Source organism: Terrapene carolina, unplaced genomic scaffold (genome assembly GCF_002925995.2).
Source record: "Terrapene carolina triunguis isolate 2854851 unplaced genomic scaffold, T_m_triunguis-2.0 Scaffold406, whole genome shotgun sequence".
Lineage (NCBI taxonomy): Eukaryota > Metazoa > Chordata > Testudines > Emydidae > Terrapene > Terrapene triunguis.
Window position 1 is genome coordinate 114,767 of NW_020664757.1, and position 27,574 is coordinate 142,340.

The 27,574-nt window shown below is 45.2% G+C and overlaps 1 protein-coding gene across 1 annotated transcript; it reads left to right on the plus strand.

Annotated features, from left to right (window-relative positions):
- The first annotated feature begins 964 nt into the window (after positions 1-964).
- On the plus strand, positions 965-27,574 carry LOC112104307 (NACHT, LRR and PYD domains-containing protein 3-like). The gene is made up of 13 exons (XM_024196539.2): positions 965-1,081; positions 8,114-8,255; positions 11,483-11,782; positions 12,446-12,487; positions 13,017-14,700; positions 15,837-15,989; positions 19,591-19,764; positions 19,978-20,136; positions 22,953-23,075; positions 24,680-24,850; positions 25,569-25,736; positions 26,420-26,590; positions 26,781-27,574. Exons 3-13 carry the CDS (start codon positions 11,506-11,508, stop codon positions 26,959-26,961), a joined length of 3,303 nt encoding a protein of 1,100 aa, XP_024052307.1. The 5' UTR covers positions 965-1,081; positions 8,114-8,255; positions 11,483-11,505; the 3' UTR covers positions 26,962-27,574.

Below are 27,574 nucleotides of genomic sequence, written 5' to 3' on the forward strand. Positions count from 1 at the left end.
TTTGGGGGTGCATTATTTATAATTGGTACAGCTCTGAGGTACGGTTGTTTATATAGGGAACCTATGTAATATAACCAAGGTTGCTGATTGGTCTAGCCTTCACCACAACCTCAGGTGAAGCTGTTCATGACCTCACCCCTCTCCCCCATCCTGTCACACAGGGTTTCCCAGGGGGAGACTACACATACCCTAACCTTGCCTACCTACCTTTTGCTATTTGCAAGTAGGATTGCTCATAGCCTTATCTGCCTCCTGACACCTTCCCTCCCAGGGATCTTCAGGAGGAGGGTATTTCCTGGTATCCCACCCCCAGTCTATTAAACTGTAGGATCTTCAGGGAAGTGTACTAGACCCAACCCCCAATGTTAAGCTGCAGGATTGTTGCAGAACTCAGATACTATGGTAAAATGACAGGTTTCGGAGTAGCAGCTGTGTTAGTCTAAGAGGCTATTTAATTAAGATGAGCTATTAGCAGCAGGAGGAAAAATACTTTTGTAGTGATAAGACAGTTGAAATGGGCAGAGGGGCATTGCTGGCATATGATGGCATATATCACATTGGTAGATGTGGCTCGTTCACCCTCACATCTAAGGTGCCACAAGTACTCCTGTTCTTTTTGTGGATACAGACTAACACAGCTGCTACTCTGAAACTTCCCATGTAGTGCTGATCAGCAGGGACTCCCAGGCTGCAGCCCCTGGATTTTGAAAGAGAGGTGACTGCTGGCACAGCAGTTTCTACATGGGCCCTTCAGCTTTTACATTCATTCTCCCGCTTGGCCCAAAATAGCTAAAATTTGTAGCCAGCCACAAAATACATTTGAAATAAACAGATTTCCTGGTGTTCTGCTGACAAGCGGCTCTGCACTGTGGCAGAAGCCAGCCAGCAGATGGAGCAGGGCTTGAAAGCGAAACTGAACTGGAAGAGAAAGGAAAACAGGCTCCTAGAGGGGGGCGGGGGAAAGCATAAAAAAAACTTACTTATGTGGACAGACTGACAGGGAAATCTTTGTTTGTTTGGGCACGGTGAGGATTTCACACACAAGTCACTTGCACTTCTCATGCTGAAGAAAGTTCTAAAGGTAAATTTGTAAATTTTCTGTCTGGCTTGTGCAGAAGTGAGATTAGATCCAAGCAAAGCAGGGGGTCTGAGATCTCATCTTTTTCTTAAAATACTCCTAAGATCCTTTAGAGCAGGGGCGGGCAAACTTTTTTGCCTGAGGGCCGCATCGGGTTTCGGAAATTGTATGGAGGGCCAGTTAGGGGAAGGCTGTGCCTCCTCAAACAACCAGGCATGGCCCGGCCCATGCCCCTATTTCCCCCCCCCCCCCCCCTCTCCCCCCCCGATGGCCCCCCCCCCCCCGGGACCCCTGCCCCATCCACACACCCCTGCTCCCTGTCCCCTGACCACCTCCGGAACTCCCACCCCTGATTGCCCCCCTCTGCCCCATCCAACCCCACCTCCTTCCTGACTGCCCCCTCAGGACCCCTGCCCCCATTCAACCCCCCTGTTCCCTGCCCTCTATCTAGTCCCCCCTGCTTCCTGTCCCCTTACCGTGCTGCCTGGAGCGCTGGTGGCACTACAGCCGCGCCGCCCGGCTGGAGCCAGCCATGCCACAGCGCAGCACAGAGCACCGGGTCAGGCCAGGCTCTGCAGCTGCGCTGCTCGGCCGCCCAGAGCATTGCGCCGGCGGCGCGGCACGCTGAGGCTGCAGGGGCGGGGAAACAGCGAAGGAGGGGCCAGGGGTAGCCCCCCGGGCCAGGAGCCAGGCAGGAGGGTCCTGCGGGCCGTAGTTTGCGCACCTCTGCTTTAGAGAAGCAGAGCTTAATCATTTCCAGTTCTGGTTAGAATCTTCATTCCATCGAGAAGGTAGGGAATGTAGAAACAGAACTAAGTTTCTGGCTTTGAGAATAAGGAGTACTTGTGGCACCTTAGAGACTAACAAATTTATTTGGGCATAAGCTTTTGTGGGCTAAAACCCACTTCATCGGATGCATGCAGTGGAAAACACAGTAGGAAGATATATATACACAGAGAACATGAAAAAAAATGGGTGTTGCCATACCAGCTATAACGAGACTAATCAATTAAGGTGGGCTATTATCAGCAGGCGGAAAAAAACTTTTGTAGTGATAATCAGGATGGTCCATTTCCAACAGTTGACAAGAAGGTGTGAGTAACAGTAGGGGAAAAAATTAGCATGGGCCTCTCTTTCTGGCTTTGGTGCATTTCAGTGAAGATGGGGCTTTCCCAAGCTGTAGTGTGTTTGTGCTTCAAAATGTGCTGTGCTTTCTGTGTTTAACAGCATCAGAAACTTGCGTAAGAGAAGGTAAAAACTGGAGAGGGGTTTGTGCTACAAAGTTCAGTACAGGGTTTTGGTTCAGTCCAGGGTAGAGACAAGAGGCCTATCATGACATTCAGCTATGGGGGTGTTTTGGATCTGGGGTTTTGCTCTGGGACCATCTCTAGCCTCTGCATTAAATAATGTAAAAAATTTTAAGTCTCTAATGCAGTAAGTCTGTTCAGTTTCTTGGCTTTCGCTATACAGATTGGATGTCACAGTTCTTCTGATCTTATGACAAATATTGCAGCAGGTAAAACTGAAGAGGGCTGCTCTTTTCCTATTCAGAGGCTGTACAGCACAACAGCAAGCACGAATCTATCCTGGTGACAGTGACTGTAGCAATTATGCTGAAATCGGCTTGGGGATGACCTATTCAAATTCTTTCAAGAGTCTGAAGATTGTATTCCAAGCAGAAGCTTAGGGCCACCCCAGACGGAGGGTGCAGAGGGAAGGCGAATGTTATGGTTCACGGCCATATCTTGGTCCCTGTGCACAGCCCAAACAAATGGGATTGTGCATAGGAGCTCATAGACTCATAGACTCATAGACTTTAAGGTCAGAAGGGACCAATATGGTCATCTAGTCTGACCCCCCGCATGATGCAGGCCACAAAAGCTGACCCCCCCCCACTTTCCCTTAACTCTGCTGTTGAAGTCTCCAGATCGTGATCTAAAGACTTCAAGTCGCAGAGAATCTTCCAGCTTGCGACCCCTGCCCTATGCTGCGGAGGAAGGCGAAAAACCTCCAGGGCCACTGCCAATCTACCCTGGAGGAAAATTCCTTCCCGACCCCAAATATGGCGATCAGCAGAACCCCGAGCATACAGGCAAGATTCTCTAGCCAGACCCTCATTTTACCAGCGATTGCCGTTATTGCCTAATTGATTAGAATCACGTAATCTCATCAAACCATTCCCTCCATAAACTTATCTAGCCTAATCTTGAAGCCAGAGAGGTCTTTCGCCCCCACCGTTTCCCTCGGAAGGCTGTTCCAAAATTTCACCCCTCTGACGGTTAGAAACCTTCGTCTAATTTCAAGCCTAAATTTCCCCACGGCCAGTTTATATCCATTCGTTCTCGTGTCCACATTAGCACTGAACTGAAATAATTCCTCTCCCTCCCTGGTATTTATCCCTTTGATATATTTAAAGAGAGCAATCATATCCCCCCTCAGCCTTCTTTTGGTTAGGCTAAACAAACCAAGCTCCTCGAGTCTCCTTTCATAGGAAAGGTTTTCCATTCCTCGGATCATCCTAGTTGCCCTTCTCTGTACCCGTTCCAGTTTCAGTTCATCCCTTTTAAACATAGGAGACCAGAACTGCACACAGTACTCCAAGTGAGGTCTCACCAGCGCCTTGTATAACGGAAGCAGCACCGCCCTGTCCTTACTAGAAATACCTCGCCTTATGCATCCCAAGATCGCATTAGCTTTTTTCACAGCCACGTCGCATTGCCGACTCATAGTCATCCTGCGATCAACCAGGACTCCGAGGTCCTTCTCCTCCTCAGTCACTTCTAACCTATGCGTCCCTAGCTTATAACTGAAATTCTTATTAGTCATCCCTAAATGCATCACCTTACACTTCTCACTATTAAATCTCATCCTATTACTATTACTCCAATTTACAAGGTCATCCAAGTCTCCCTGCAGAATATCCCGATCCTTCTCCGAGTTGGCAATGCCTCCCAACTTTGTGTCATCCGCAAACTTTATCAGCCACTCCTACATTTGGTTCCGAGGTCAGTAATGAATAGATTAAATAAAATCGGACCCAGAACTGAACCTTGAGGAACCCCACTGGTGACCTCCCTCCAATCTGACAGTTCCCCTTTCAGTACTACCCGCTGCAGTCTCCCCTTTAACCAGTTCCTTATCCACCTCTGGATTTTCCTATCGATCCCCATCTTATCCAATTTAACCAATAATTCCTCATGCGGAACTGTATCAAACGCTTTACTAAAATCGAGGTATATTAGATCCACCGCATTTCCTTTATCTAGAAGGTCTGTTACTTTCTCAAAGAAGGAGATCAGGTTGGTTTGGCACGACCTGCCTTTCGTAAACCCATGTTGTAATTTGTCCCAATTGCCATTCACCTCTAGGTCCTTAACTAATTTCTCCTTCAAAATTTTTTCCAAGATCTTACATACTACAGAAGTTAAACTAACAGGCCTGTAGTTACCCGGGTCACTTTTTTTCCCCTTCTTGAAAATAGGAACCACATTAGCTATTCTCCAGTCCAATGGTACCACCCCCGAGTTTACAGATTCATTAAAAATTGTCGCCAAGGGGCTCGCAATTTCTCGTGCCAGTTCCTTCAATATTCTAGGATGAAGATCATCCGGTCCGCCCGATTTAGTCCCGTTTAGCTGGTCAAGTTTGGCTTCCACCTCTGATACTGTAATGTCTATCCCCCCTCCTCTATTCCCCTCTGTCCTACTCCCTCTATTCCTAAACCCTTCATTAGCCTTATTAAAGACCGAAGCAAAATATTCATTTAGATATTGTGCCATGCCTAGATTATCCTTAATTTCCACTCCATCCACATTCTTCAGCGGTCCCACTTCCTCTTTCTTTGTTTTCTTCCTATTTATATGGCTATAAAACCTCTTACTATTGGATTTAATTCCCCTAGCAAGGTCCAACTCTACACGGCCTTTGGCCTTTCTCACCGCATCCCTACATGCTCTAAACTCACTAAGGTAGGTTTCCTTGCTGATCCCTCCCTTCTTCCATTCTCTGTACGCTTTCTGTTTTTTCTTAATCGCCCCTTTGAGACTCCCGCTCATCCAGCTAGGTCTAACTCTCCTGCCCACTAATCGTTTTCCCTTTCTCGGGATACAGGTCTCAGACATCTGATGCAACTTCTGCTTGAAATAATCCCAGGCGTCATCTGCCTTTAGATCCCTAAGTATGTTAGCCCAATCCACTTCCCTAAGTAGTTGCCTTAATTTATTAAAGTTGGCCTTTTTTGAAATTGTAAACCTTAGTTACAGTATCATTTCTGTTAATCCTTCCATTTAGTTTAAACCGAATTAGCTCATGGTCACTCGAGCCAAGGTTGTCCCCTACAACCATTTCTTCAACGAGGTACTCACTAGCACTAAATCTAAAATGGCATCCCCCCTCGTCGGTTCAGTTACTACTTGATGAAGGAATTCATCTGCTAGCACGTCTAAGAACATCTGAGCCCTATTATTGTTACTAGCATTTGTTACCCAATCTATATCTGGGAAGTTAAAGTCCCCCATGATGACACAGTTCTTATCAGTTTTTACTTCCCTAAAAACATTAAGTAGTTCTCTGTCCGCCTCCAGGCTAGATCCCGGCGGTCTATAGCACACCCCAAGCACTATCTCGGGGGAGGCTCTAGTAGTTCTTTTATGCAGTGTAATTATTGCCCATACAGACTCCGTCTTATCCATTCCATCACTAATTATTTCTTTATATTTTAGCTCATTATTGACATATAACGCCACTCCCCCACCTTTACCTTTTTTCTGGTCATTCCTAAACAGCACATACCCTTCCATACCTGTACTCCAGTCATGACTACCGTTCCACCACGTTTCGGTTATTCCTACGATATCAGGTTTCATTTCTTGGACCAGGAGCTCCAATTCCTCCATTTTGTTACCTAGGCTTCTCGCATTGGTGTATAAACATCTTACCGTATGCTGTCTATCCTTTCTCCCATTAGTTATGCAATTTGGAACGGACCCCATGCTGTCCATCCGCACCCTCTTTCTTATGTCCAATTCCCTACCCCTACCTATGTCTGTGCTTATCTCCTCACACTCCTTTTCAGTGTTGGAATCTGGCGTGGAGATTAACTGAACATCTCCCAACCGTCTCCCCCAAGTTCCTAGTTTAAAGCCCTTTTGATGAGATGAGCCAGCCTCCCTCCCAGAAGTCTATTTCCTTCCCTACTCAGGTGAAGTCCATCCCGCGAGAACAGCTGTCTGTCCCCGAAAGCCTCCCAGTGGCCATACATCCCAAAGCCCTCCTTATAGCACCACTCCCTTAGCCAGCTATTTATCCTCACAATTCTGTCAGCCCTTTGCTGTCCTTCTCTAGGAACAGGCAGAATCCCACTAAAGATAATCTGAGCCTCCACTTCCTTAAGAGTCTTCCCCAGCCTGGCATAATCTCCCTTAATTCTCTCTAGCGAGAACCTAGCTGTGTCGTTCGTTCCTACGTGAAGGATGATCAAAGGGTTCTTACCTGCTCCTTTTAGGATCCTTTTCAACCGCAGGTCCACATCCCTTATCTTAGCGCCCGGCAGACAGCATACCCTTCTGTTTTCAGGGTCCGCTCTGGTCACAGGCCTGTCCAACCTCCTCAGCAAGGAGTCACCAATCACATAAACCTGCCTTTGCCTGGTGACAGTACTCTGTACAAATCTATCCCCTGTTCCCTGTAGTCGTACCTCTTGTGTCTCTCTATTTTCCCTTAAAGTCCCCCTAGTGCCATCCTCTATCCTACTGGGGCCCGGTATTGGTGCTGTCTCCATCAACTCCTGCCCTCTCTCTATCGGACTAGCCGCTCTTCTCTTCTTCCTCTGCCTCCCACCATCAGTTACCACCTGCTGCCTCTCTTCCTCGTTATCCAAACACTCAAACCTGTTCCTGAGCTCTATTCCCCCCTCACTAGCCCTCCTTTTCCTTGGCCTGCTCCTCACAGTCACATGCTTCCACTGATCTTGCTCTGCCCCTGACCTTCCCCCCTCACAGACCATAGCCTGTGCTTCCACCTGCACCCCTGAGCATTCCCCTTCTGCCACACCCAGCTTCTGCTCCATTAGCTGCTTGAATCCCCTTCTAAACTCTACCATAGTATCTACCTGCATCTGGAGCCCTCTAATCTTTTCCTTTAGCAGGTCTATTAGGCGGCATTTCATGCACACATACCTTTGTTCAGGCTCCCCAGCGAGGACCATGTACATACCACAGCTGCTGCATACAATCATCTGCATAGTGTCCCCCGCTGCTTGGCTCCTGGCTGCTGTGGTCTCTGCCTGCAGCTCCTGGGACAACAAAGCACACCGACCGCTGCGCCCTCCTACCTCCCCTTCCTCCTCCCCCTTTAAACTCCCACTTAAACTCCCCTGTTAGCAGCCCTGTTTGCCGGCTCCTGGTGCCGCTCCTCGCAGGGTGATGCGGGTATCACCTTCAACCCATAGGCAGGGCCTTTGCTGTAGTGTCCGTGGTCTGTTAAACTACCTCAGGTGGGTTTTGGCCAATATATCCTTCTCCACCCTCACATCCCCTTCTTCGGGTCTGCTTTGGAGGCCAGTGCATAGCTGTGCTCTAGCTGCTAGGCCCTATAATAGTGCGTGCTCTGCATACTTTTCTAGAATACGAGTACAGAGATACAGCTTGGCTGCTGAGGGACACATCAGAGGGGGCGGATGGATGGAAAACCAAGTGATTTCTTTAACGTTTTTATGCTTTCATTTACTCTGTATTAAGATCCCTTTTCAGTATAAATGAACATAATTATTCTTACTGCTACTTGCATTAATTCTGCTAACCATACGAAATCTAGGAAAGGGTCATGTTTATCCATCTTTTAACAACTCTGTAGAATTAAGGATTTGTTGTTTTGCCTTGGAAATATGATAAACTGACTTTTGACCTTTCCCAGCACTGAGTCAGCTGCTGGGAAGTTAGTGTCTGAAACACTTTGGGCCTGACTCTTTTCTCCCCCCCCCCTCCCCTGGTTTTACATTAACGTAGTAGCCCACTGACCTCAGTGGAATTATTCCAGATTACCAGCAGCATGAGAGGAGAATGTATCTTCAGCTTTGTTATTTTGAGGAAATAAAACTCTGCGGTTGCTGAGCTGGCAAATTTCATTTTCATTTGGAGTTCTTTCCAGTGCTGAAAACACGCATCTCGTGACCTGTATGGTAAGTGGCTGTTTCTTGGATGCACACACTGGTTCTCTCCAGTGAGTTGTGTGTGAATCTTGCTGTATTATCTCAGCTGTAATTTTTTCCCCCCTCCAGCCCCAATCAGATTTTTAAAGGAGTGACCAAGGTTCCCCATGGATTATAAGACTTCAGCACAGCCTCTTTTCTTTCTTATAGAAACAGGACAAAATCAGAACCTGATCTGAGGCCGTAGGACTGGTGGTTCAGGTAAAATAAACCCTGAACCCAAAGCACTCGTGATGTATTTTTGGAGCCTACAACCCAAAGGAAAACCAGGCTTCTCTGCTCACTCTGACCATAGAGTCATACAAATTAAGGGCTGGAAGGGACCTCAAGAGGCCCTCAAGTCCAGCCCCCCTGTGCTGAGGCAGGACCAAGTAAACCTTATACCATCCCTCACAGGTGTTTGTCCAACCTGTTCTTAAAAATCTCCAAGGAAGACGATTCCACAACTTCCCTTGGAAGCGTATTCCAGAACTTACTATCGTTATTGTTAGAAAGTTCTTCCTAATAGCTAACCTAAATCTCCCTTGCCCCACTGCTACTCCAGCCCAAGGGAGGCTGACTTAACTCCAGCCACTGCTCCAGGGGCCTGGGGCCAGCCAGCTGCTCCGGCGGTCCAAGGGTTGCTGCTCTGCTAGCCCTGGGGCTGATCATTGGCCAGCTGCTTCAGCCCCGCCGCTGCTCTTGTGGCAGGGACTGACAGCCGCTGGTCCAGCGCTACGGGGGCTGACCCAATCCCGGCCGCTGCTCCAGCCCTGGAGAACACTGCTCCGGCGGTCCTCGGGCTGACAGCTGCTCCGGCCCTGCCCCAGAAGAAGTCCCGGAGGTCCCAGAATCCGTGACCTTCATGACAGAATCGTACCCTTAGTAAACATACTTAGCACTTATACACAGAGCTTCTCAACCAAAGATCTCATAGCACTTTACAAAAGTAGGTAAGGATTATTATCCCCATTTTACAGATGGAGGTACAGAGAGTTTAGCTGACTGGCCCAGGCTCCTATGTAAACCAGTAGCAGAACCTCAACTAAAAATCAGGTCTCCTGACTCCCAGACCCATCCTCTAACCATTAGATCACACTGCCATCCCCAAAAGGAGGTATAAGCCAATTGATTTGGATAGTATGAGAACCAGCTGAACCTGGTGCAGTAAATCAGTTCTCCCTTTGAAACAGTCCCCTGCAGGCTTGACTCCCTTTGCAGGCTGGGGCCTAGCAGGTATGGCTGGATCATAAAATCATAGAAGATTAGAGTTGGAAGAGACTTCAGGTCATCTAGTCTACCCCCCCTGCTCAAAGCAGACCAATCCCCAACTAAATCATCCCAGCCTGGGCTTTGTCAAGCCGAGCCTTAAAAATCTCCAAGGGTGGAGATTCCACATCATGCTTTTGCTCCCTTTCTAATGCTCCGGGGCATTTTGTTGTGCCCCAGGGTATGTGACATACCACTGAGCCTCCAGAACCATTCAGATCTCCCATGTGTTATGGCACTATCTGGATGATTGTGTATACTGGACTTTGTGGTGCATTCTAAGGGCATGTCTACACTTACAGGTAGATTGACACTGCTGCAATTGATGCAGCAAGTGTCGATTTAGTGTATTTGGAGAAGACTCGCTAAATCGATTGTGGAGAACTCTCCCATCAATTTGTGTACTCCACCTCCCCGAGAAGCATAAGGGACGTTGACGGGAGATGCTCCCCCGCTGACACAGCGCAGTGTAGCCACCACGGTAAGTGGATCTAACTACATCGACTTCAGTTACGTTATTCACATAACTGAAGTTGCATAAGTTAGTTCAATTTACCACGGTAAATCAGGCCAGGCCTAAGGCTGCAATTAAAGGTATGTCTATGCAGCAACACATAAATAAATAAAATAAAAATCATAGCAGTGAGTGGCAGAGCCCAGGACAGCTAACGGGGCTTGCGGGGCTAAAAGTAGCAATGTAGACGTTTGGGCTTGGGTTGGAGCCTGGGCTCTGAGACTCTTGCCAGGTTTCTGAGCCCAAACGTCTACACTGCTATTTTCAGCTCTGCAGCGTGCTTGAGTCAGTTGACCCAGGCTTTGAGATTTGCTGCTGCTGGGTTTTTTTTGGCTGTGTAGATGTGCCCTAAATAGAACAGCAGAGAGACTGCCAGACCCACTAGTCCCCAATTTTTAATACAGAGAAACTGGCACTAAGGGCCCCTTCTACAAGAAGCAACTCTGTGTATTGAGCAGTCCCTTTAAAGTAATCCCAAGATTTCCAGTTCTATTTAGTTCTACCTTTAAAGACCTATCTTCCTGGTGACTGATCTGCTGGTTCCTTAGGTGACCCGTAATACCCTTTTCACTGTATGTTTGAATCTAAAAATTAACCATCTATAGGGTAAGATGTCACACATGCAGATAATAAGGGTCTGGTCCTGCTGCCTTTCCTTGCCTGGAACTCCCATGGACTTTGCTGGCATTGCAGAGTTGGGCTCTAAATAATGACAGAAGCAAACTAGATTTTTGCACTTTTTGTTGAGTGACATGCAAGGCAGCCGCCATTGGTCGGTGCTACAGCTCAGTCATGAGATGAACTGAAAGACTATGGGGGGATCCAGTGAGGGGGCAGCCATGCTGGGTCATGGGTCAGGATGCTGTGCCGTCAACAAATGCCACAGTGGGCACCACTCCTCTCTAGTACAGATCCCACCCCCCATTCACACCCAGGCTGTCAATCAACTTGCCCTCTAGCAGAACTCCTCCACTGGCCTTTTTACTCAAATGGCCTTCATTTCTCGCTGGCTGGACACAACTTTTCATTTTAAATGAGGGGAATACTTTTTCAGTCATGTCCACCAAGGCAGAGAGAGAGAGAGAGAGAGGCCATTTCCCAAACAGGCCATGCATCCTGGGCCACTTCACCCCTGGTAAAAAAAAAAAAAAAAAAAAAAAAAAAAAAAAGCTTTTTATAGCCCTTCATTACACATGATTGAATACATCTCATCACATGGAAGGGACAGTCCCTGACTGGTGTAAATGGGCATAGCTACACTAAAGTCCATAGAGCTACAGAGATTTAGGCCAGCTGAGGATCTGGCCTCAAATATTCAGTTCATCTGTGCTGGTGCCAGTTTATTTCTAATGTGACCCATCAGGATGAGCTGTAGCCTTCATCAGCTTGCTAGATCAACACTGTCGTGGGTTTTATTTTTTTTATTTTCTTTAAGGCAACTGACCTTCATTGGGTGCAATGACAGAAACGTGCCAAGACATCCTGCTGACGATCTTGGAGGACCTGGTAGAGGGACAGAGAAAGAAGTTTAAATTGAAACTTAGTGACACTGAACTGAGGAAGGGCTATGCAAACATTCCCAAGGGACATCTGGAGAAAGCTGATGTAACGGACATGGTTGATCTGCTGATTAGATACTACCAACAGGCGTATGCTGTGGAGGTGGTGATAAATGTGCTGGATCAAATCAATGCTAAGGATCTGGCTGAAAGGTTGAGAAGAAAGTCAGCTGAAGGTGGGTGGTGATTAGGATGATATCTAACCCCTGTCTGTAAGTATAGATAGAGATGAAAGGTAGGAGCTGGATTCTGTGTTTTTAGTGCAGCCCCTTGGCATTGCAGTCCTGGTGCAAGGTGGCCCTAAAGCCACAGGAGATTGTCCTGGTGTAGGGTGATCCTTCAGCGGCACAGAGCCTTGCCTTCTCCAATATAAACACATAGCAATGTCTATGTTTAAAAAACAAATCCCCAAAACCAAACGCTCCACCGCACATCCAACTTCCCCCCTGGAGAGAGGCTGAGAGAGAGAACGAACCACACATGGGAGATGTTAGTCATCTCAATGCACTACTGGAAGGTGTTCTGGTGCTGTGATGACGAGGGAAATATCAGAACCTAGCCAGAAGGCAATAGTGGCTCCTAGGCTACCTCTGCTCCTGGCTGCTAATGAAAGGAGTGGCTGGGGCTTCCTTGTACCCTAACAATCCCTAATTGTCATACTGGCCCTTAAGGCCATCTTCAAACTCCTTGCTGGATTGCACTGTGAATTTTTTAGACACTGCTCCGGCTCTGGGCCCATATGTCTGTATCATTATAGAGTTATCATAGATATGACATATATACTCTGTAGATAGCAAGTCCGGGAATCAAGACATGATTGAGTGTGTCTTTTCTTTCAGTATGGAAAACCAGACCTGTTTCTGTAAAGCCCCCTGACATCGGTAAGTCACTGCCCCAGCAGTTTGTGCACTAGTTCTTACTGTTGAAAAACTACATGGGTATCAATCTTTTTAAAAGCCTATTTTTCTTTTAACACTGAGGACTAGCAAAGTGATATGAAATACAATGGCACGTGCATGAATGTGCTTGAATTCTGTGCAACTCCATTTCCAGTAAAGTAAAATGGAAGGTCAGAATGCATTAAAATGTTCAGCTCCCAAGTCTGCTTATACTGAAACTTCCTCTTAGACTGAAGTGGTTCAGTGGAAACAATATGGCTTTGCTCTAAGAGAGTTCCACTGGACCCAGATGTGCCAGGTATTTGCACAGTACAGTTTGTCTATCTGAAATGGATTTTAGGAAGATCTCTGAACTGTAAGGAAATTGGATCCACATCTGAGCTTTGCAGCTCAGGCCATCTTTACTGTAAAATGTCCTCTAAAAATGACTGTTTCTGTCATATTGATATATTTAAGGATATGTTCTTAAATGGACTAGAATTCTGGTAAACTATTCTCTTCTCTTTTCCAGACCACAGAGCGAACTATGTGGCCTCTGTGAAGGAAAAATTTAGAAGAGTGAAGGATTATAATTCCAGGCCAGGAGAATGGGTGTCTTTGGAAGACCGCTACACAAAGCTCTTCATAATAAAAAAACACCATCAAGCAGAAGATAAAGAACATGAGCTACTGTCTAGAGGAAAAAGACACATGGATATCATGAGGAAGCCGAGCAGCTTTGCGGACTCCCATGTTAATGTGGAACATCTTTTTGACACATTATCAGATGGCACAATAACCAGAAAAGTGATCTTACAAGGAATAGCAGGGATTGGAAAGACCGCTACAGTTGGCAAAATTATGTACGATTGGTCATCTGGGAGGCTTTACCAGGGCAGATTTGATTATGTTTTTCATTGGAGCTGCAGGGAGCTAAATCAAAGAACAGAAAAACTGAGCCTACCTCAATTAATTTTACAAAACTGGGGACATCCAAAGCCAGAGATCGGGGAAATTTTGTCTTGCCCAGAAAAAGTCTTGTTCATCATCGACGGCTTTGATGAACTCAGGTTTCCTGAGGATTATGATAGAAGTAAAAGTTTATCCTGTGATTTGGACACGCCTCACTCAACGGCAGCAGCTGTGGTGGAAAGTCTCCTCAGCAGCCAGAGCGTTTCAGAAGCATGCCTTCTTGTCACAACGAGACCCTTAGCCGTAGGGATGCTGGAGACCCATATGAAAGCCGACCTCTGGGCAGAGATTGTGGGCTTCTTGGAGGAAGACAGAAAGGAGTTTTTCAAGAAGTTCTTCAAAGACGAAGAGAGAGCAGCCTTTGCCTACAGTTATATCCAAGAAAATGATGTAGTGTTCACCATGTGTTTCGTCCCCCTCATCTGCTGGATCGTCTGTACAACCCTGAGCCTTCAATTGAGGTATAGCGAAGAGCTCAATCAGAAGGTGAGCACAACCACCGAAATATTTACCTATTTTGTGGCCACTTTATTGCAGTCCCATGGTCGCGCACAGACATCCACACAAGATCTTTTTCACAACCTTGGATCATTGGCCTATGGCGGTGTGAAGGACCAGAAAGTGCTGTTTGATGAGAGTATGCTGAGAAAGTGTAACTTGGAGGTGTCAAAGGGTCCATCAACTTTCCTCACGGAATTGCTGCAGGCAGACATTTTTGTGGAAACTATCTATAGCTTTGTGCATTTGACTGTGCAGGAGCTGTTTGCCGCCTTGTTCACCTTCTGGAACAAGGAGAAAGCTTCTGAGCTCTTGAAAGAAGCCTTTGTGGAGAATAAAAGCCATTTGATCTTAACTGTTCGCTTTCTGTTTGGATTGAACAACAACAAGTCACTAAAGCCTTTGAAAAGGTACTATGAAACCGACATGGGCATCTCAAAGGATGAGCTGCTGAAATGGACTAAGAAGGCGCTTCTTATTTGCCAGGAACAGGGCGAGGAGAGCCATCTCCTCCTGGAGCTGTTGCATTGTTTGTTTGAGATTCAGGATGAGGAGTTTGTCATAAGTGCTTTGGAGGAGATCAAGGAAGTGGTCTTCCTGGAGAACAGTCTAGGGCCGGATGACCAACAGGTGATCCTGTACAGTCTGCAGCATGCCAAGGAATTCAGTCAGCTGAAATTGGCCAGTCTGAAAGAGAGAGACATGATCAAACTGGTTCCGTTGCTAGGGAAATGCAAACAGATCCAGTAAGTACCATCAATGTGACCAAACTTTAGCAGAGTTCACAATATTCTGATCTCACTTGTCTCAGTGTGAACAAGGAGTAACTTCACAGAAGCCAGTGGAGTTACACTGCTATAAGTGAGGTTAGAATCGGGCCCAATAATGTTAATAAGGTGAAACCCAGGGCAAAATTTGGCCTGAAAAATCCTTGTTACTTGCGGTTATATATGAGCCAGCAAGGAACCTCACAGCATAAGTTGAGTTTTCAGGGTTTGCAGTTAAACAGCGCCTCCCCGCATTTGGACTCCTTGGGTATGTCCACTTTGGAGTTGGAAACATCCAGACAACATGCCAGCTCCGCTCGTGCTCCTGCACTAATATTAGCAAAGTATCCAAGCCCGCCGCCCCTCTGGGTCCATACTTGGGGTACTAGTCCATGCCACCGCCTATGTTCCAATGTCCACATTTCTATTTTTGGCATGCTAGCTCAAGAAAAGCTAGCATGTGTCTGTCTACCTGGGCTGAGAGACACACTCCCAGCTGCAGAGTAGACATATTCATTGAGAGACAGTAAGCATGGAAATCCTCAGTGTCATTTTTAGTCACTCTTCAGAGAGCTTCATATTAAGACCCTTATCCAAACATATTCAGGTATCTGCCCTCTTCTTCTCTTCACTTGTCTCCAGTGCTCATCCTTCATCCCAGCCCAACCAAATCCTCGTCCTTTCCTTCCCAGCCTTACCCTTCTCTCTTCCCAAATAGCACTGCATCTCCAATGCCTAGCCTCCTGCTCCTTTTCTGTAACCCCCAAGTTCCACGTCCTTCCCCTCCCATTCCCTTACCCCGGCCAGGACACCTGCCTCTTCTGGTCCCATCATGGGATATCATCAGCTCCTCAGTGTCTCTGCTCAGCCCAGATCCAATTGTTAGTTAATAAACTAAATACTGTGCAGTGCTCCTTCACTCTGATATTTTCTGTATCTGATATAAGACTACTACATATTGTATTCTAGACCAAAACTCCATGGGAGTCCATTGCAATCTTTCCTGTGATAACATCCGTCTCCGTGCTGAAAGGTCTTCCTGATTAGCAGAGCATCTACTCCTGTAGCCTGCTATACAGATATTAACACTGCTAAATCTGTTTTTCTCCCTATAGTTTTAATGCCTCTGGAATCTCATTGTCTACGGTACTCAAGGTGTGTGCTCACCTTTTACGAAAGCTTAGAATGACCAGACTGCATGTGGAGCACGAAGCAGAAGATGAAATGTATTTTACAGTGGAAGCGAGCTGTGAAAGGGACCCTTGCAAGTAAATACAACTATTTGTCTCGCTCACTCCAAGAGACAATCTAGAGAGAGAACATTAGTGGCAAACACTGCAGTATGGCTCCTATGGCTTTGGAGAGTGACTGTAGAATCATATGCTATTTCTATAAAACGCAGCCAGAGCAGGATAGTTGTGCTCCTTTGATATCTGATGGCAAGAGAGGCCAGCAATAGTGTACTTTCCAGTGGATAGTAGGACCTAGCCTTTCCATATGTTGTCCCTTTCACACTCATATGGGATAAAAGTGATCATGAAATTAAATTCATGCTTCTAAGGAATGGTAGGAGGGCAAACAGCAGAATAAAGACAATGGACTTTAAGAAGGCACACTTTAGAAAACTCAGAGAATTGGTAGGTGAGATCCCATGGAAAGCAAGTCTCAGGGGAAAAAGGTACAGGAGAGTTGGCAGTTTTTTGAAGAAACATTATTAAGGACACAAGAGCAAACTATCCCAGTGCATAGAAAAGATAGGAAATAAGATAAGAGGCTGCTCTGGCTTAACCAGATCTTCAACAACCTAGAACTCAAACGAGTTTTATACAAAAAGTGGAAACTTGGTGAATATAAAATTAAAACACAAGTATATAGGGACAAAATTAGAAAGGCCAAGGCAAAAAACAAGATTAAACTAGGGTAACTACATGAGAAGCCAGAGGAAGACCAAGGACAGGATAGGTTCCTTACTCAATGAGGAAGGAAAGATAATAACAGCAAATATAGCAATGGCCAAAGTGTTAAATGCCTTTTTTGTTTTGTTTCAGTTTTCAACAAAAAGGTTAGCAGTGATTGGATGATTAACCTAAGGAACATCAGTGTAAATGGGGTAGAATCTGAGGCTAAAATAGGAATGAACAAGTTAAGAATTACTTATACAAGTTAGGCCAGGTCTATACTCCAGGCCTATATCAGTATAATTACATTGCTCAGAGCAGGGCCGGCTCCAGGCACCAGCTTACCAAGCAGGTGCTTGGGGCGGCCACTTCCGAGAGGGGCGGCACGTCCAGCTGTTCTTCGGCAATTCGGCGGACGGTCCCTCACTCCTGCTCAGAGCGAAGGACCTCCGGGATTGCGGCTTTTTTTGTTTGTTTGTTTGTTTGTTTGGCTGCTTGGGGCGGCCAAAACCCTGGAGCCGGTCCTGGCTCAGAGTGTGAAAAATCTACACTCCTGAGTAACGCAGTTAAACGAACCTAACCCCCCCCCCCCATGTAGACAGCACTATATCAACGGGATAGCTTCTCCTGTTGACATAGCTACCGCCTCTTGAGGAGGTGGGTTAACGACGCCAACGGGAGAAGCTCTAATCAGTTAGAATTCAAACTGATCTTGATAAACTGGAGTAATGGTCTGAAATAAATAGGATGAAATTCAATAAGGACAAATGCAAAGTACTCCACTTAGGCAGGAATAATCAGTTGCACAAATATAGGGGAAATGATTGCCTAGGAAGGAAGACAGCAAAAAAGGATCTGGGGGTTATAGTGGATCACAAGCTAAATATGGGTTAACAATGTAATACTGCTGCAAAAAAAGTTAACATAATTCTGGGATGCATTTGCAGGACTGTTGTAAGCAAGTCACAAGAAATAATTCTTCCACTCTACTCAGCATTGATAAAGCCTCAATTGTAGTATTGTGTCCAGTTCTGGGCACCATATTTTGGGAAAGATGTGGACAAATTGGAGAAAGTCCAGAGGAGAGCAACAAAAATGATTCAGGGTCTAGAAAATATGGCCTATGAGGAAAGATTGAAAAAAAAATGGGTTTGTTTAGTCTGAAGAAGAGAGGACTGAGGGGGGACATGATAACAGCCTTCAAGTATGTAAAGGTGGTATAAAGAGGAGGGTGATAAATTGTTCTCCTTAACCACTAAGGACAGGACAAGAAGTAATGGGCTTAAATTGCAGCAAGGGAGATTTAGGTTAAACATTAAGAGAAACTTGCTAACTGTACGGGTAGTTGAGCTCTGGAGTAAATTGCCTAGGAAGGATGTGGAATTTCCGTCATTGGAGGTTTTTAAGAACAGGTTCGACAAACACTTGTCATGGATGGTCTAGATAAGACTTAGTCCTACCTCAGTGCAGGAGACTGAACTAGATGACCTATTGAGGTCCCTTCCCGTCCGACATTTCTATAATAAAATCACATCTGTATGCAAAGGGACAGCCCTAGATTAGTGCACCATGTAATTCCACTTAAGCCTTATTTTGGTGGGTTTAAATAGGATTTACTTGAGATATAGGCCTTATGCTGGCCCTCTGCACAGGGGAGAATTTCACCCAGCGAACTCCTGAGTTCTAATCCCAGTGCTGCTGCTGAATCACTGCGAGGGGCCCTGGGCAAGTTGCTTAACCTCGCTGTCTCCATTTTGATTCATTTGTAACATGAGATGGATCTGTTGTGAAGATTAATGCCTGTGAAGTGCATTCATGATGGAAAGCTCCATATATGTAAGTGCCAATGCATCACAACTTGATAAAGCTCAGTGTTTCTAATGGCCTTCCTCAAATGCAAGGTGCCCTGGTGGGGTAGAGCTGCTGTGTCATAGCTTGCTGCATGTTCACTCAGTCAGTGAAATTCCCACCCCATGCAGGGAGCCAGCACGAATCCTGTGCACCTCCTTGTTCCTCTGCACCGCGGTGAATTTCATGCCTAGCAAGTGTTGGTCTCATCAAGATCACAGAGCTGTTTTGAATAGTGGAGCAACGTAAAGAATCATAGAACTGTAGGGTTAGAAGGGACCTCAAGGGTCATCTAGTCTAGCTGCCTGCCAAGATGCAGGATTTGTTGTGTCTAAAAGAAGTGGTATTCTAAGTCATCATTTTGTTTTATTTGTCTTTGTAGTGAATGCAGATGATTGTGTTAGAGGTGACCTTCTTGAAAAGGAAAAGAAAAATTGGACTTGTGCCCTTTTTTGCCCACTGTTTTTTCCAAAAAAGTGCATTTTTCCAAAAAATGCATTTTTTCTTATGCTTGCATTTATTTTGGAAATATCCAAATATCAAATCTAGTTCTTCTCAGGTTTTGGTGGATGACCCATTGGAGGTCTCAGAGATATGGATAGTGATTCCTTTCAGCCCTTGCTTGGTGGGCCTGGGGTATTAACAAAGAGAAGTTTGCTTGCGCATGTGTCTCTGCGTTTGAGTTAAATAGCTGTTAGTTAAAAGTCTGTACTTTTATTAACCTGAATTTTTAAAAAAGTCACTTCCTCTCTCAATGAGTTTTCACTTGCATGGTGTCTTTAATGGCGTAAGGCTAACAGTTCTCCAGTTGACCATAGAATCTTAGAGGAAGAATTGGGTAGTCAAGATCTAAATTTTGATGTCCTATCAGAAAAAAACATCTTTCATTTCAAAACACCATGTGGGTCTCTTTCATATATAAAATTATATTTTTTAAAAGACCACTAGCCCAGTTGCCCCCCTCCCCCACTTCCTATTCCTTTGCTGATCACCTCTGAGCAGTAAAACCGTTCAATTTTGTATTAGCCAAGTGGAGACCACACTGGTTTTGCCCTGACATTTCTCATTTTATTTTCCTATTCTGTCAAAACCTCTAAGTAAGGTGATATCATTCTGCTTACAGAATAACTTTAGATAGCCTTCCTGAAGACACTGCCATTGCGATTTGTGACCACGTTATTCCAGCTCATCCTGGCATTGTCACCCTTGATGTGAACGGGATTCAGGGAAGCAAGAAATTTGTAAATAGCCTGAAGAACAGTCTTCTGGACTCGGACTGCAGACTGGAATCAGTGGGGTAAATGGACATTTGTCATATCAAGTTATCAGACAGACTCACCGTTCCCAGGGGACCTGCCATATCCTTCCTCTCAGAGAAACTGAGCCAGGTTCTTCCTGATGATAAGCATCCATTTATTTCAATTTCATACTTCAGCACAGAGGCGGGTTATCTTGTGAGGGTCAGGAAGGTGTTTACGGATGGTTTGATTCAATTTTATTTTCTGCCAAGCTTCAACATTGAGAACCCCAGACTCCAGGCTTTCCAGGACATCTGCCAACATCTTGCTACTCGCCGTAGCCCAAGCAAATTCCTCTTATTCCGAATGTATGAGGAGGATGAAATACACTTTGGATATGAGGCAAAGGATGAGGAGAAGAGTGGCAACAGGTACATTTTAATTTATTCTTCTTCCTTTGTCTCTTGTTGAAATAATATGTAGTATGGGGGTGTCACTGGGACCTCAAGAAGTGGATCTAGCTTTAATAAAACAATGTCACAGAGGCTTTCTTTATAGAGGGTTCACATTTATTTTCATCCTTCCCAGGCATAGCCAAAGCCTAAAAGAAATGGAGAGATTGCACACTGAAACCCCTGGCTGTGAAATTTCAATCTTCTCCGGTTTGGTCTCAGCACATGAGGGTGAACGGTCCCGGCATCCAGATTCAGAGTGCCTGTAGCATTCAGCATGTAAATGGACTGCCTAAAAGTTCCAGTATCCTGCTCTCAACTTCCTGGTCGGATTATCCTGGTTTTAGTTCATAAGGTAGCAGTCCCATTTGACAGACTTCAGCCTGACCAGCATACATAAGGCACCCCTGTTTCAGAATACAACATACCCCTGCCCTGGCCCAGACTCCACTTTCCTCACCAAGCCTCGCATATTTTTTTCAGGATCAAATCGGGGCAATTAATTCCTGCTTTTTGTGGCTAATTGTTGTCATGGCAACCCCCCACTTATTTCCAGGTCTCAGCACTCGGAGACTCTAGAGCTCATTTAATTCCCAAAGAAAGGGAAAAAGGAACTAGCACAGGAAAATGCTGCAGAATAAATAGACATAAAGAACGGGATGAGGGACAGAGAGATAAGACAGTCTATCAAACTCCATTTGTATCCATTTACTCAGACCTTGTCTACACTATGCGGTTTTTTTGACGCAAGTTATGCCGACATAAAGCCACTGCTTTAATTAAACCGCTGTTGCATGTCCACACTATGCTCCTTGTGTTGGTGGAACGCATCCACACTAGTAGCTCTTGCATAGACACAGAAAGCAGCGCACTGTGGGTAGCTATCCCACTGTGCGTCTGGCCGCAGGGTGCTTTGGGAAGGGTTTGCACCCCCCCCCCCATCAGTCTCCGCCTCCCTCCCCGGCTCTCCACCGCAGTATTCCCCTCACTCCCCGCAGCAATAGCCTGCCCTGCCTTCCTTGTTGCAGTGTTCCTAGTGCTGGGGAGAGCAGGATTCCACATTAATGACTCTGTGATTCCCTCCAAGGTCTCCCACAGCTTCCTCTTCCCACAGAGCAAGATGATCTACCCCTGCCCTGTAGTTAGGGTGACCAGACAGCAAGTGTGAAAAATCGGGACGGGGGTGGGGGGTAATAGGTGCCTATAGAAGAAAAAGCCCCAAATATCGGAACTGTTCCTATAAAATCGGGACATCTGGTCACCCTACCTGTAGTCCAGGCATGAGTGTGTTTGCTGCCGGGAGCCAGCGTACTCAGCTGGACAGTAGCTACGTGAACTCTCCGTGCTGAGGAATGTCAACACTTCCCCAGGGTTTTGAAAGGGGAGGGGTGCATGCCTGTGTAGCTGGATACAGGCAGTGGCATTCAAAACAGTGAGCAGAGTGGTCACGGCGGGTATTGTGGGATACCTCCTGGAGGTCAGTTACAGTGACTTAACAAATGCAGTGTCTATACTGATGCTTTGTCACCCTAACTTTGCCGCAAAAAGCTCTATGCCATCAAGGTGGTTTTATTTTGTCGCCAAATGGGAGTTTTGCTGCCAAAAGTAGCATTGTGGTATGTATGCCTCTAGCTTGAGAACATCAGATGGGAGACAGTTACGTTTTTTGGAGTCATCTAGTTGAGATGTGGTGCATAGAACCAGATTTCTGAACTTATCGTCACATCTGAAAGGTTGTTTAACATGAAAATAAAAATGCCTGACCAGCATGATTGGTCTGCAGTGATCTTCTTTAGGTTCCTCAAAGGCTCTAAATAATTAACTTTAGTTCAACAGAGTGCTGATGAGCTTTGCCAGACAGTACCCCAATACAACCACCAAACCGTGTAAAGTAAATTCTTCATGAACCTACTCTCTTCCAGTGGACCTTCTGTAGCATTAGCATGTCTCCTAAGGCAGTATGTAGACATGCTGTAGTGCTTTGTCCCCTTTTAGTGGTGACTGACCCACGCATCCAGGTTGATGAGCCTGCTACATCTTGGGCTAACAGAGACAGACCTTTTAGCTCAGGCGACAGAGCTCATATTTGTAAGATCCCGAGGTTGTTGGTTTGATCCTTGCTTATGATGACCCACCCAGGGGCACAGCATTACCACTGGTGTGTCTTCCCAGATACCGGCGGTGCAGATTAGGTTCCTAAAGCACTTCGGGCATTGACACACCTACCCAGCAATTTATATGTACTTTCAACTTTAACTTCATCCGAGCAATATTGGGTGGGTTGGTTGGTTTTTGGTCAAGAATATGTAAATATAGATCTAGAAAGATTAGAAACATGGGCAAAACATAACCAAGTGAGATTCTATTTGAAAACATGCAAATGAATACATCTGGGGGAAATAATCTGAAACAGAGATATTCAATGGGCAGGAAATGGTAATGCTAAAAGAGACTTGAGAGGGAAAGGAGAGCAATTTAGACATGAGTTTGCAGTGTGATATGATAGAAAAGGGCAGTGCGATTTTGGGGCTGCGTACACAGAGGCATCATACCCTAGGATTTTCAGACACTGAGCTTCTTTAGATTTGTAACTTAAGTCAATGTAAGGTTATTGTTATGAATAGTAGTTGATTAAAATAATGGCTTTTCTACTGCCCCTTTCACCAGATTATCTCAGAGCGGTTAATTGATATGGAAATGGCTGTGGAAGAAGAAATGGAAAAGCCATGCAGTAATTCTTTTAGCACCTCTTTTCTATAGTTAGGATGTAATCTTTTTCACTTTCTTTTATCCAGACTCCAAAAGAAAAAGAAGAATGAAAAGAGAAAAGGAAAGAATGAGGCACAGAAAAAGTGTTTTCCCTGGCCATGTTTAATAAGGAAAACGGGAGAGAAAAAGGAAAAGAAAAAGGACTGCATGTAAATATTCCCTTCCCCTTTTTCATGGCTCTTTCTTGAAATATTTTCAGTAGTTCAGTGTAATAAGATAGAAGTCCCTGAATATATTTACCCACAAAGGGACAGACACCAGATCCAAATGAGAATAAATGATATACTGTTGTAAGGAAAAAAATAAACTACAGAAGGACTCGAATCAAAACCCATGCATGAACTTCAGGGAATTTCAGACCTGGTTCCAAACTTCATGATTTGTGCCCATCGCTATATTAAGTAAACCTAAATCCAGGATCTACAATCCCACAAACTTTGGGAACATCTCGATCCAAATTTTGCAGTTCAGTCCCATCTCTGAAATAATGGCAGAGAAGAAAGAAAAAATGTTTCTTTAGTTATTTCCCTTGGTCAGATTATTATTATTATTTGTTTGCAGCAGTGCCCATGATGTGCTAGGTAGAGCTGGGAGAAACTGTTTGTACGAAACTTTTTTTTGGCAGAAAATACAGATTTGGGGAGACACAGACATTTCATCAATTCATTTTGACATATTTTGTTTCAATATTTTCTAAACAAAATGTTTAAATGTTTTGGTGTAAAACAACTTTTCAATTCAAATTTCCTTTTAATATAATTTTTTAAAATATGTGAAATGCTCAAAAACGAGACAAAATGTTTCATTTTGGGTTGAATGAAACCCAAAATAATTGTTCAACCTGAAATAATTTTTTCCAGCTTTTCAATTTGCTAAAAATTTTATTTTTGACTCTATTTAAACTATTTTTTTTTCGGAAATGCCAGTGAACCAGAAAATCCATTATTCTCCCAGCTCTTGAGCTAGGTGCTTTCTAGACCTACAAAAGGGAGCGCCCCTGTCCCAAGGCGCTCACTGACTAAGGGCAGACAAACAAGTAGACAGAGGTCAGGGAAGGGGGGCAACAAAATGGATTTTCTATACAAATCAATAAGATTTGCTAAAAGCAGCATGGCTGGTGTGTTTTAAGAGGGGCTTGAAAATGGAGAGGGCAGGGGCCTAGTATGAGTTCAGGAGAACTGAATGGCATAGAGGTGATTGATTGAGGTGGGTGGACAAAGGCAGTTTGGTGAAGTGGAGGGAAAGGAGACAATGCATATCTTGACAATGGAGGGCCGCTTTATACAGAACCTTGAAGGAGGATCATGTATCATGTCGGCTCTTCCTCTATGGGTTCTCTTCCTGACTCCGCTGTACTATCTGTGTGACTATGGGCTTTCACTTATGCCCAGATTTTCAGAATTGTCCTATAATTTTTAGATGCTCAGTTTTTGGATGCTCAGATTGAGACCCCCTCTGGGCCTGATTTTCAGAGGAGCCGGGTGCCTATAACTCCAGTTGATGTGAATGAGAGCTGCGGGTGCTTGGCTGCTCTGAAAATCCGGCTCTAAGTGTTCCAAGTTGGGCATCCAAAACAAATGGCCAATTTTGAATATTTTGGCCTTAACTGCTTTGTGCCTCCGTTTCCCCAGCTAGTACGGACTTTGGCAGAGTGCTTAGAGATCCTCAGGTGGGAAGTGCTACCGGTGGGAAAAGAGTTGATGTTTTTATTTATTGTTATATTTTTATTGTTAAAATCTGCTTTTTCCATTAGTGCTGTCCTCTCCTGTCTCCCTGAAGAGTATTTTCTTGAGCTCATCAAGTGGGTCACCTCCACGTTCACTCCGCTAGCCCTGTGCCTGGATGAAAATTCCATCAATGATGAGCTGATGAAAACAATATGCGAAAATCTGAACAGTACTGATTATCAGCTTCAGTCACTGAGGTGAACAGAATCTTCTAAGGCGTCTTCCTGGTATCCAGGATAGGAACATAGGAATCTGCCAGAATTGCCAGGACCAGACCTGTTCTCCATTTGGTTCAAACAACAAGAGTCCTTGTGGCACCTTAAAGACTAACAAATTTATTTGGGCATAAGCTTTCGTGGGCTATAACCCACTTCATTAGATGCATGGAATGAAAAATACAGTAAGCAGAATATATATTCTAGCACATGAAAAGATGGGAGTTGCCTTACCAAGTGGAGGGTCAGTGCTAACTAGCCAATTCAGTTAAGGTGGAAGGTAAGGCAACTCCCACGAAAGCTTACGCCCAAATAAATTTGTTAGTCTCTAAGGTACCACGAACACGGCTACCGCTCTGAAACCTGTCACCATTTGGTTCAGTATCCTGTCTCTGACAGTGACCCATACTAGATGCTTCTGAGGGCTGAAGTTTACACCAGCTGAGGATCTAGCCCCTAGTTTGACTTTCATGAAGGTCTTACACAGTAAATACTCGCCAGTGGGAATTACTCTGAGTTGCTCATAATGAGAGATCCAGGGGTTGGTAGGGGCTCTAAAAAATATGTGTCCATGTAAGTTCAAAATATCTGCTACAGCAGTCATCCCTCTCCAGTTTGAAGTCTGGACTATCTCTGTCTATAGCTGTCTTTCAGTCCAGGGCTTGTTTAATCTTTTCTCCTTGTATCTTTCTTTTTAAAGCCTTCACTCTTGCAGCATAACCCAGGAGAGCATGGCTAATATCTGCTCGCTATTCCTCTGCAACACGGCAGTCTCCTTGGACCTGCAGAGCAACCCCGTGGGGGATGAAGGAGTTAAAATACTTGCAGCGTGCCTGAAGAGTAAAGGTTGCTGTCTAGAAAAACTGAGGTAACAGTCAGAGACAGATGCTCTGGTGTAACCGTTGATATGGAAAACTGAGCACTGTAACTAGCACTTAGGGTGGTATCCACTGGTTTCAAAGCATAGTTACTAACATAGGCCCTGGTCCTGCAAATATTTATTCATGTGCTTAACTTTACAATCCATTTAAATTGGACTGCTCTTGGTAGGCAAAGTAAGCATGTGCCTGTGGCTTGGTCTACACTAGAAAATTGTCGGCTTAACTACGTCTCTCAGCGGTGTGAAAAATCCACACCCCCTGAGCAATATAGTTAAGCCGACCTAACCCCCAGTGTAGACAGCGTTAGGTCAATTGAAGAATTTTTCCATCAACCTCGCTACTGCCTATCGGGGAGGTGGATTAACTACAGCAACAGGAGAATCCCTCCTGTGGGCTTAGGTAGTGTCTTCTCTGAGTGTTGGCAGGATTGGGGCCACAGTCTAAGAAACGAAGGGTCGGAAGATGGCCAGCAGAGAATTCGCTGTGTGCACAGGAACTCTTTTGCTGGCCAAGGCTGCCTCCCTCACACTGGCAGAAGGGTTCTGGGGATAGGGCACGGGCGGGACAGGGTTGAGGAGGCAGGGCTGAGTGGAGCCTTTCTGTACCCAGTCCTCTGAGATCTGAGCAGAAGACACACATCAATCCAACTTTTCTTTCCTGGTTATTTCAGCTTATCAAGTGCTGACCTCACAGAAGACTGTGTCCCTGCCATCACCTCTCTGTTTTCCCAGAAGAACACCCTGATTTGGCTTGACCTGAGCTTTAATAACCTCGGAGATGGTGGAGTGAAAGCCTTGTGCTCTGCCCTGAAAGATAAGGAGAGCCATCTTGAGAAGCTAATGTACGTCCAGGCTCCATTCTTTTTCCTTTTCATTTTGTTTATGCCGTAAAGAGTCCCGGGTGGGTTGTTTACAAAACCGTAATGCACTCCGTAATTCTTCATTTTCATGATAGTTTCAGTGATTTCAGGCAGCAATTAGGTTTTCAAGCTCTCTGATTCTGAGTCTTTCCTCTTTCTCCCTATTGCGTAGCCTTGAAGACAGTGGCATCACTAACAACTGTGAGCAGGAGCTCATCCAACTCATTGAAAACACCCTGTCTCTGAAATACCTGTGCTTGGATGGTAATAAGTTTACATCCACCTCCAGAGCCCGCATCTATGGCGTATGGGACAATTATCATGATGAGGAGGAGGAGGTGGAGGAAGACTGACTGAGAGTCGCAGGCGCTGCACTCAATTCTCCCTTCTCGGCTATGAAGGTAGGTGCAGATCTCGGGGAACTTCAGTATGTTACACAAACATGGTGCTAAGGAAAGGTACCAGAATGAAACCACTGGGATTTTTACAGTAAATTCTTTACACACTGAACAAAGTGCAACACAGGATGCAGCAATGCAACCATTTCCTATGCTGCTCTGCCCATGAGCCTCAACCCTGGCATGGATGGAGCATCTCTAAGGATGAGATGGTTACAGTCTCCATGCTCATCCGGCCCTTGGATTTTCTGATGTGACTGGCATAAAGGGTGCCAAGCAGAGGTGATGGCAGAGAGAACAAAGGGGGCAAGAGGTAACCCACCTATACAGACCCAGAAATTGAAATCTGAATTTCAGAAATGACCTTATCAAGTGACCTGACATTTATAGAAGGCAACTTTGCAAACTACAGTCACCTCGGAGCTGCAACCTGGTGGTTGTTCATTACGCTAAAAGAAACTAGGGCAAATAACTCTTGCTTGTGAGTAAATGTTTGCTGGTTCTTGTGTATTACTGAACAATACAGTGTAGTACGAATAGTTCCAAAATTAAAGGATAATGCAAGACA

Bases quoted from the DNA above. Each gene is read 5' to 3' on its own strand.
- LOC112104307 (XM_024196539.2), top strand. From the start codon at position 11,506: ATGACAGAAACGTGCCAAGACATCCTGCTGACGATCTTGGAGGACCTG. The intron at 25,737-26,419 runs GTAACAGTCAGA...TGGTTATTTCAG, and splicing joins TGCTGTCTAGAAAAACTGAG to CTTATCAAGTGCTGACCTCA. The intron at 26,591-26,780 runs GTACGTCCAGGC...CCTATTGCGTAG, and splicing joins AGCCATCTTGAGAAGCTAAT to CCTTGAAGACAGTGGCATCA.